Source organism: Neolamprologus brichardi, chromosome 9 (genome assembly GCF_056152115.1).
Source record: "Neolamprologus brichardi isolate AB-2024 chromosome 9, ASM5615211v1, whole genome shotgun sequence".
NCBI lineage: Eukaryota > Metazoa > Chordata > Actinopteri > Cichliformes > Cichlidae > Neolamprologus > Neolamprologus brichardi.
In genome coordinates this window covers 6,467,703-6,478,019 of record NC_142112.1, presented here as the reverse complement: position 1 = coordinate 6,478,019, position 10,317 = coordinate 6,467,703, and the positions used below count along the sequence as shown (strand labels likewise).

Below are 10,317 nucleotides of genomic sequence, written 5' to 3'. Positions count from 1 at the left end.
CACAACAAAATTGGCCTCAAGGTACCTGATTATTTTAAGGTACAGACCCAGTAATACACAAGCTCACAGTTGTAAATCAATGACGCGGATCTCTCGTCCTGCTTTTCAAGTGAGCTACTGTCATTGATGACAGTCTTCCTAATTTAAAGGTAGTCTATTGAAACAACGTGCCAGCAGCAGCATTATAGTGCAATCGTAGTGACACAATATTCTATGACACATCATAAGTCAACTGTAAGTTTAAGTTAAGTATAAATTACATAATTAACACTTTAGATTGAAAGTAACTAAAGTACTTTACCTGGGATGTTATTTCTTCCTTTTTAACCAATAGCTTAAAGTAATGGTTTTCCACCATGTAGCTGCTTCAGGAGTTTCCATCCAGCATTTGCTTTTTCTGTCACGTGGAGTGCAAGTAGCAAAGGCTGACTTGCCTGGCTTTATCTCATTGAGAGATGAAACATCTCTACAAACATCGTCATCTTCACAAAGATGTCCAGTCCTGTTTCGTCCCAAATACCATTACCTGGATGACTGAGAACCTACACAGACATATCCACTATCATTCGGTTTCCAATTTCAGCCAATCAGCATTCGACTTATGCACAGTGTTGTTGGTGTAGCTGGTTAGAGGGAAGTCTGGGCACCTCTGCATAGTCTGCTACCCTCAGTTTGGTACTCTAGGTCACCCATTCAATTTGTAGAACTCATGAAGTGGTGTTGACACTAGCAGCTGGTTTCTCAACATCTGGCAAATAAACGAACCCTGAATTCTTATTACCAAAATGTGTTTTGTAATTGTAGATGTTCCTAACTGTGTACCTCAGCAACAATAACCAACACTTTAGTGAAGTCCCCATCACACCAGAGACACTGTGCAGAGATGTGGTGGAGCTCTGCAAGGAGCCTGGCGAGTCCGACTGCTATCTGGCTGAGATATTGAGAGGCTCAGGTGAGTTTCTTGTGTCAAGTAGATATCCAAACCGCTAGTTTTGGATAAATTGTATTCATTCACGTGAACCTCAAATACACAAACACTGATATGGTTGTAGCTATATTTCAAAAGTAGCTATAATGTGACTTTCAGGTGATAAGACTTATATTTTCACACATAGTTTTTGGCCCTATGGTGTAATTATATCATGATTGATTCATTCCATCTCTTTTTGTAACAAAGGGTTAATGTTATATTCTTTAACGTTGTGTGCTTTTTTCAATCAATCAGAACGTGTTGTTGGAGAAGGAGAACAGATGCTGGAGGTGTTGCAGCGATCAGGACAGCAGAGGGGAGAGGTACGTTATCTCCTCCGTCACCAAAGAGCACCTGGACGAGAATCAGGTAAGAAAGAAACTTAATGGCTAAAGGTAATTAAAAAACTGACATACTATGTTAGTTAATAAAGGACCACACACCACCAGAACAGTCTCAGTACTATTTGGCACTCATACACAATTCTCTGGAAATCTACTAAAGTGAAGAAGCATATTTCTTCCAAAAACTCCAACCTCATTTGGTGTTTTGATGATTGTGCTAAGACATCAGTCTAACATTTCTTGATTGTGAAGGACATAACATATGCTCACTTAAAAAAATGTAAAATTTAAAAAGAAAAAATTAAAATGTCCAAACAGCCGTAACTACAGTACAGGTTATGATTTAGGTCCAACATTTAGGTCTAAGCTAATTTCTAATTATAAGTAATCAATTGAATGTTAATTATGAAGAATTTGATAGACAGTATCCATCCTCTCACTTTTGATGGCAGGTATGGATCCTGTGGTTAACTCAGTGGAGTGGCAGTACTGGTGTATCCCCTTTGTAAATATACAGATATACCTCTATCCATCTATTAGTTGATATACAGAGGTGGCAAAAGAACACACATTTTTCACATTTTTAATAGAAGTACAGATGCTTGTGTTTGAAAAGTAAAAAGGTGAGTGTTCCTTTAATTCTCTTGACAGTGTATTACAATTTACAGAAAATATTGGCACTATTGAAGGTCCGAATGAGCACGGTGTATCTTGTAGGTTACTTTGCTTTCACTCGTTTGTCCATCCATCTTCTTTCGCTTATCCAGCATAGATTGCTGCCCTCGGGTCGCGAGGGCAGCAATCTAAGCAGAAAAGCCCAGACCTCCCTCTCCCCAGCCACCTCCTCCAGCGTGTCTGGGGGAACACCAAGGCGTTCCCAGGCCAACCGAGAGATATAATCTCTCCAGCATGTCTTGGGTCTGCCCCGGGGCCTCCTCCCGGTGGGACATGCCCAGAACACCTCACCTCACCCAGGAGGCATCCTTATCAGACGCCTAAACCACCTCAACTGGCTCCTTTTGATGTGGAGGAGCAGCGGCTCTACTCTGAGCCCCTCCCAGATGGCAGAACTTCTCACCCTATCTCCAAGGGAAAGGCCTCACAGAACGAGTATCTGTGATCTCGTTCTTTCGGTCACTATCCACATCTCGTGGTACATAAGGGATGTAGATCGACCGGTAAATCAAGAGCTTCGCTTTTAAACTCAGCTCTCTCTTCACCACGACAGACCAGTATAGTGTCCGCATGACTAATCCGTCTGTTGATCTCTCGCTTCCTTTTCCCGTCACCCGTGAACAAGACCCTGAGATACCTAAATGCCTGCACTTGGGGCAGGAACTCGTCACTGACCCAGAGTGGGCACTCCACCCTTTTCTGGCTGAGCACCATGGCTTCAGATTTGGAGGTGCTGATCCTCATTCTCACCACTTCACACTCAACTGCGAACTGTTCCAGTGTGAGCTGGAGGCCATCATCCGATGAAGCCAACAGAACCACATCATCTGTGAAAAGCAGAGATGAGATTCTGAGACCACCCAACTAAAAGCCGTTTACCACCTCAAAATTCTGTCAAATAAAAATTACGAACAGAATCGGTGACAAAGGGCAGCCCTGGCCAAGAATGAGTCCGACTTATTGCTGGCTATCCGGACCAAGCTCTTGCAACGGTTGTATAAGGATCGAATGGCCTGAAGCAATGGACCAGACACCCCATACTCCCGAAGCACCTCTCACAAGACACTCTGAAGGACACGGTCTTCTCCCAGTCCACAAAACACACGTAGATTAGTTGGGCAAGTTCCCATGCACCCTCAAATATCCTTGAGAGGGTAAAGAGCTGATCCTGTGTTCCATGACCAGGATGAAAACCGCATTGTTAATGCTGTATCAGAGGTTTGACTAACGGGTGGACTCTCCTTTCCAGCACCCTGGCATAGACTTTCCCAGAGAGGCTGAGGAGTGTGAGCCCCCTATAGTTGGAACACGCCCTTTGGTCCCCGTTCTTAAAGATGGGAATCACCACCGTGGTCTGCCAATCCAGAGGAACCACCCCTGATCTACACACAACATTGTAGAGGCATGTCAACAAAGACAACCCTACAACATCCAGAGCCTCCAGGAACTCAGGGCGGACCTCATCCACCCCAGGAGCTCTGCCACCAGGGAGTTGTTTAACTGCCCCAGTGACCTCGCCCCCGGAGATAGGCTAGTCGTCCCCCTCAGACTCTGCTTCCTCCACAGAAGACGTGCCAGTGGGATTAAGGAGGTCCTCAAAGTATTCCTTACAACGCCCGACTATGTTTTCAGTCAGAAGTCAGCAGCGCTCCACCCGCACTATACACATTGCAGGTGGAGCACTGCTTTCCCCTCCTGAGTCGTCTGATGGTTTGCCAGAATCTCTTCGAGGGAGTCCGAAAGTGTTTTTCCATGGCCTCTCTGGACTCCTCCCACCTCTGAGTTTTTGCTTCAGCCACTGCCCGCGAGAATAGAATAACAAATGAACTTAACATGACACAGGAACACAGGAAAACTAAGAACGCTGGGTCAAATGACCCAGAATCTTGACACATACAAGGCCTTGAATAATCAGGCCCCATCTCATCTTAATGACCTTCTAGTACCATATCACCTGATTAGAGCACTTCGCTCTCGCACTGCAGGCCTACTTGTTGTTCCTAGAGTATTTAAAAGTAGAATGGGAGGCAGAGCCTTCAGTTTTCAGGCCCCTCTTCTGTGAAAGCAGCTTCCAGTTTGGAAATGGGACACTATCTCTACTTTTAAGATTAGGCTTTAAACTTTCCTTTTTGCTAAACGTATAGTTAGGGCTGAATCAAGTGACCCTGAATTCCCCCTTAGTTACTCAGCAATTGACTGCTGAGTAACTACGGCTGCTGGGGGCTTATTATTATGCACTAGTATTTTATTGTCATTCACCTTTTTCACTCACTATGTGTTTATATACATTGTTGTCAATCTTGGCTTATCCCGACCATCCTCTGCACCAACACTGGATAGGCAGTAGAGCATGGCTAAAACGATTAAATTCTTCATTAGTATTTACTGTGTTTTGTGTCCAGTTGGATCCAGGGCTGCAGATCAGATGATGAAGAGAAACCAGGTGAAAGCCTCTTTGGAGAGATGTCTGGAGAATGGGGTGAGAGACTTTTACTGTGATTTTGATGAAAATAAATCAGTGTGTTTTGCCTTGGCTTACATTTTTATTACCGACTAACATGAATCCCTTCAAACACATTCATAGATATTGCATTGTGAGTTTCTGTGATCAGCAGTCCCCAAACTTTTTTGTGCCATGGACCAGTTTATGTCCAACAATATTTTCACAGACCGGCCTTTAAGGTGTCGCGGATAAATGCAACAAAATAAAACCAGTACCCATACTAAAAAAAAAGAAGATTTATTCATAACACACGGGAAAAGACCCAGAGAAACCAAATTAACGATAAAAACGATAAAAAGAATAACGCTAAAAACCGACAAAAACCCTGAAAACCATGAATTTCACACCCAAGCCTGAACTCTCGCGGCCCGGTACCAAACGACTCATGGACGGGTACCAGTCCATGAGTCGGGGTTGGGGACTGAACAGAAAGTTGTGCATTGCACCTTAAAATGCATGAAGGTTGTGACAGCTGGACAGTGTGATGTGTAACTCTGACTGTATCTGCGTTACAGGTTTCAGCTCCTTGTCTGGACATGACGCTCAATGAGCTGCACGACCTGGCAACCCGACAGCAGCAGCAGATCAGTGCTCAGCAGCAGCTGCTGGCCTCCAAGGTAAAACACACCATACACAACTATTACTACTGTTACTACTACTGGTGTTACCACTTATATTGATGCTGATACTATTTCAAATGCAGTTCACAATAACCTCTTGCAGTTGCCTATGGATGCTTATTAACTGCTTCTTGTACTCTGTTTGCCCTCTGGACTAGTGGACCAAACAAAGCTCTGTGCAAACAGAGACTAATGTTCATACTAAAGTGATGTACATGATTCGACTGTGACTACACAAGCCTTCTATACCTCATATGAATGTAAATGTTTCACGTCTTCCAGTTAAAGTATATCAGGAAGAAATCTGTGTAGCTGTTTAGCATGATATGATATGATAAAGACCTGAAAAGCATTGTGTTTTGCAGGAGCAGCAGCTACGGTTCCTGAAACTGCAGGATCACCAGCAGCAGCAACAGGAGGCGTCAGAGCAGGAGCGGCTGTGGCAGCTCAGGGAGAATGCGCATAACCAGGAGGCCAAACTGCGACGAGTCCGGGCCCTAAAGGGTCAGGTGGAACAGAAACGCCTGAGTAATAGCAAACTAGGTCAGTGAGCCATGCGACTACATAGGCTTTGTAACACTTTGCAGAGCTTCTTTATTCTTATCCAAAACCTTTGAACTGTTTTATGTGTCACATATTCCTGGGCCTAATTGTATAAAATCAATATGAAACACTAATGCACCGACAAGTTTGGCACATTAATTTGGGGCAAACATCAACATGGGAAAAACATTAGAAAACTATTTAAGAAATTTTTTGTTTCATAAATAGTCTAATTTTTGTATTTTTTAAAATAAACTTGGGATTTTTTAAACGGGAGCTAATATTCTCATATCCAACTATATTTCTGTTCATTGACTATCAGAAAAAGAAGAGGTACTGGCGCCCCACTGTTCATTTTCAATCTCAAACTCGTGGTGTAAGTCAACTTTCTTTTGACTGGCTACCCTTCTTAAACAAAAGGTTTACATGCAGCTGGTGTTACGTATAAGAAGAGGCTCTAAATAAAATTCAACCGTCCACATTGTTATTCAATTCAATTTTCTTTTACATAGCGCCAAATCACAACAACAGTCGCCTCAAGGCACTTTATATTGTAAGGTAGACCCTACAAAAATACATGCAGAGAAAAACTCCCTATGAGCAAGCACTTTGGCAATAGTGCTTGCTCATAGCACTATTGCCATAAAACAATAAGAGAAGGTGTGCCCTCTCCCATGCTCCCAGGATGTGGGTGTGAATGCCAGAACACTCTGGAATGCACACAAAGTCTTTGCAGACTCCTATGGATCACACATCGTATCACTACACAGTCGATTATACACCTCTAAGCATATATGGTTAAATATTGCTAAGCATAAATGACAATCAACAATATAAACCTGACATGAGGCAGGTTGCGCTGGTGCATTTGTGACAGCTTCACTTGAAATGCCTTCACTGCATCACACATGTCCATGAACTGACAGATTTCCTTGCCGAGCTCAAAAACTCGATTGAGAACTTTTCCCCAACTCAGCCAACGGACCTCTGTATGATGAGGAATGTCAGCGAACTCTGAATCTGTTTCCCACATAAAAGACTGAAATTGACGGTGATTTAAACTTTAACTCGGTGATCATTACATGCTGCATTTTTAGGACTCTACCACACAGCCTTTCCTGGTGTGTGATGCAGTGATATGCTGTTAACTCACCAGTACATTTCTCCTCCTGCATCTTTACTCTCATCCTGCCGACTAGTCCGCTTTTTTTCACCGCACAACACCGGCGCTCCATCTGTTGTAAGTCCAACAAGTTTGTCCCAGGGCAGTTTCATGTCGGTTACACTTTGACATGCGTTTTCAAAAATGTATTTTCCTGTCGTTGTCCCGTGCATCGATTTAAATCCCTCTGAGGATTATCTGAGTACTTCTAACATTACACAAAGCAACGGTCTCCATCAGTGTTCATGAAATGCTGGGTTTATCCTTCTTGTGAGGGAGCTGCTGGTGAAGATCACGAGCCCTGCTTGATCCCGGCGATGAGTTTCAGTCTTCCTGGTGTTTCTGAAATGATGTCTCTCACTGTGGGTCAACAGAACATCTGGCACAGGACAGCTGTAATGAAAGAAATTGAAGAAGTTTTGAAAAAAAAAAATCTTGGAAATGCCCTATATGTGAGAAGCAGATTTTGTATTTACTTTTCTTTTGCCAATCAAGATAACTAGAAGTATAATTTTCACCATACAATTACTAACCTTGTCATCTCCTGCACTGTCTGTTTTGGGCTCTGGGCTTGTCCTTCCCAGCGCTCATGAGACTGCTTTTGGTGCACTGTGGTATGAGGTGCTAACCTGTTGACAGTGTTGGGAAGGTTAATTTTAAAATGTATTTCACCAAAGATTATAGAAGTAATGTATTCTGAATACTTTACAACTACATGAATATACTATTGCTGTGTGATTTATTACTATTACTGAAGGCTACTCGCCATACCAACACCAACTAGATGTTAAAATCTTAATATAAATGACTAACAGTAGGTGGACATTAGGTAAGGCTGCACTTTTTGCAGCGATCTCGTGTAGAAAACTATTCAGCACATATATAAAACAGGTCAGCGGCTCCTAACTGTAGTAAAGGGACCTCTGGCTAATACGGTGGGTTCTGTGTCGGGCTCGTAGCTGAAAACTAGCTTTACTTTGTTGTCTGGGTCAACTTTGCTAGCGTGAGACAGAGAGAGGCGTTGAAAGGCTGCTCCAACAGAACTTATTGTTTCAGAGGAAAACACGAACACGGTGTACAGTCCAGTCTTAACAGCTTACTTACAGCTGGGCTCGTCAGGCACTCTTCTTGGCTGCAGTGGTTATTATTATATTTACATGCTTCCAGCTCCCGTTTTTGCTCGATGACAGCTCGTACTTTTCCTTTTTCTCCCTCCCTCGCTCACAGACACATAATGGATATGGCAGTCCATTCTCCCTGCAGCACGGACTACACTGCCCATGAGGCTACATTGTTTAGGGCGATGCCTGTAACACTCTGCTATTGCCTTCATATTAAATCATTTTTGTATAATAATTTTTAGAGGCTCTTATTGCGTGTTTTGTTTGGGTTTCCACCGGCATGGAATTACCAGAAATAGAGAGACCATAGCCTAACATATGAAACAGGAAAATACCGCCATGTAATCCATTTATTTCAACAAACTAACTGTATTCTCAATATCACCTATTGAACAGTAACTGTAACGGATACATTTACTCATATTTTGTATTTTAAATACGTAACGCATGTATTACGTTACAGCCCAACACTGCCTGTTGATGAGATCTTGTGCCATTCCTAAAACACCGGCCTCCAACTCCTAAAGAGACACTGTTGTACCTAAATTTAGCAAATATTAGCTTCAGGCTAGCTTGCTAGGACAAATAGGCTAATACCAGCACTTTACCACAACTTCACCAGATGTAGCTAAAACTAAACTAATGTCCAGTCCAGTGGGACAGCAAGGAAAGATGACAAAAAATGATTACTTACTTGCGATTTGGAGGGTCAAGCTGAAATTGAAGCAGCCATTGAAAGACGGGAAGAGAGAAAGATGGCAGCTTGGTCAGCACTAGTGGCCTCTATAATGTATGCAAATATATGCGGGCCGGAATCCCCGCCCCCTCCCAGCGCGCACCCGGATGCCAAAACAGTGCCAGCAGATTGAAACTGAAAAATGGTTTGAAACCGAAAAATGGATTGGAACTGAAAAATGGTTTGAAACCGAAAAAAAATGGATTGAAACCGAAAAATGGATTGAAACCGAAAAAAAAAAAATTGTAAGCGAAAACAAAAGAATTACAGTTTCAATTAATTGTTTTTCACTATCAATTTTTTTTTTGGTTTCAATACAAGATTTTTCAGTACATTTATTTCAATTACAATATTTTTTTTCGGTTTCAATATTTTTTTCGGTTTCGTTTCAAGGTGGCATCGTTCTGATTCCATAGCGACGCCGCTACCCGTAGCTCCAGCTCCACTATCACCGCTAGCTCAGTCACTCATCCTGTCACCAGTCCCACACACTCACTCTATGCAGGGAGAAAGTCCAAGTTCCACCCAGGGAGTTTCTTGCGCTTTAGCTGCTTCAGGCACAGTAATGCACTCCAGGGCCTCCCCAGAAGCTAGGTTTCAGCCCCCAGCTGTTTCTAGACCCCTGAAGATGAAGCAGCCCTCAGAGAACTACACCATGTCAGCATTGCCTGGGCAGAGCCAGTGCTCAGTGCATTGCCAGTCGCCTTTGTGTCAGCTAGTGGCCTCTATGACTGCCGTTGCCTTCCGCACGGCCGGCCCCCGGACCAGTGCTGTCATCGCCGCCGTTGCCTTCCGCACGGTCGGCCCCCTGAGCGGTTTGGACTCCTGTGCTGTCGGCCCCTGGCCGGCCCCCTGACCTCTTCTGTTTTGGACTCCATTTTCTTGGGCTACAGTGTATTTCTTTTGTTGTTTTTTGGTGCTGGGCTCGTGTTTTGTTTTTTTGACTTTCTAGTGCTCCTGTTTTTGTTTTGCTCCGAGGGTCAGGGTCTGCACGCTTGAAGTACGCGCACTACGCGCACTACGCGTACTACGTACGGCGCGTACTATAAGTACGAGAAGTGCGGAAGTGAGAGGCTTGTGAAATGGGACGGTATAGCCCTTCGTTGCGCTGTTCAGGTTGCCTAGCAACCATGATACTAACCGCGAGAAACGTTACATACAGCATTGTTTGACAGAAATGAAGGAGAAAAATGGGGTTTTTTTGTTCGTTCATTTTTGTCATGACATCACTTTGATTAGTTGAGTATCTGAGGCTGAGGCCACGGGACTGTAAAACATGATTGTTGGGCTTCATTTCTGTACTGGACAGTCATTTAAGATTAGTTAGTAAATAACAATTAGCTAATGTTCATGAGACTAAAATCATCTCACTGTTGTAATGTAAATATAATATGGCCAATATTATATTATTGTCAGATTATTATGATTGATATATATAGATATAGATATATAGATATAGACATCTATCTATAGACATACATATATACATATATATATATATATATATATATATAGTTCAACATACAAGTGACGACCTTTGACCTTCATCAGGTTTTATTTAATTGTGTTAGAGAAAATCTCATATGCTCTTCATACAGCTGAGTATACCAAGTGTTTAAAACGAAAGCTGTGCAGGTCTGAGA

The 10,317-nt window shown here is 42.9% G+C and overlaps 1 protein-coding gene across 1 annotated transcript; it reads left to right on the top strand.

Annotated features, from left to right (window-relative positions):
* Positions 1-804: 804 nt before the first annotated feature.
* LOC102788143 (apoptosis-stimulating of p53 protein 2-like) lies at positions 805-9,530 on the top strand. Its single transcript, XM_087845745.1, has 6 exons — positions 805-952; positions 1,226-1,339; positions 4,392-4,468; positions 5,008-5,109; positions 5,478-5,655; positions 9,091-9,530. The coding sequence occupies exons 1-6, from the start codon at positions 805-807 to the stop codon at positions 9,528-9,530; spliced, it is 1,059 nt and encodes a 352-aa protein (XP_087701871.1).
* Positions 9,531-10,317: the final 787 nt, after the last annotated feature.

What these genes read in the sequence shown, in the direction of transcription:
- LOC102788143 (XM_087845745.1), top strand. Translation starts at nt 805, where the DNA reads ATGTTCCTAACTGTGTACCTCAGCAACAATAACCAACACTTTAGTGAA. An exon ending in AGAGATGTCTGGAGAATGGG is followed by an intron (nt 4,469 to 5,007) that starts GTGAGAGACTTT and finishes TCTGCGTTACAG; the next exon opens with GTTTCAGCTCCTTGTCTGGA. An exon ending in CCTGAGTAATAGCAAACTAG is followed by an intron (nt 5,656 to 9,090) that starts GTCAGTGAGCCA and finishes CTGATTCCATAG; the next exon opens with CGACGCCGCTACCCGTAGCT.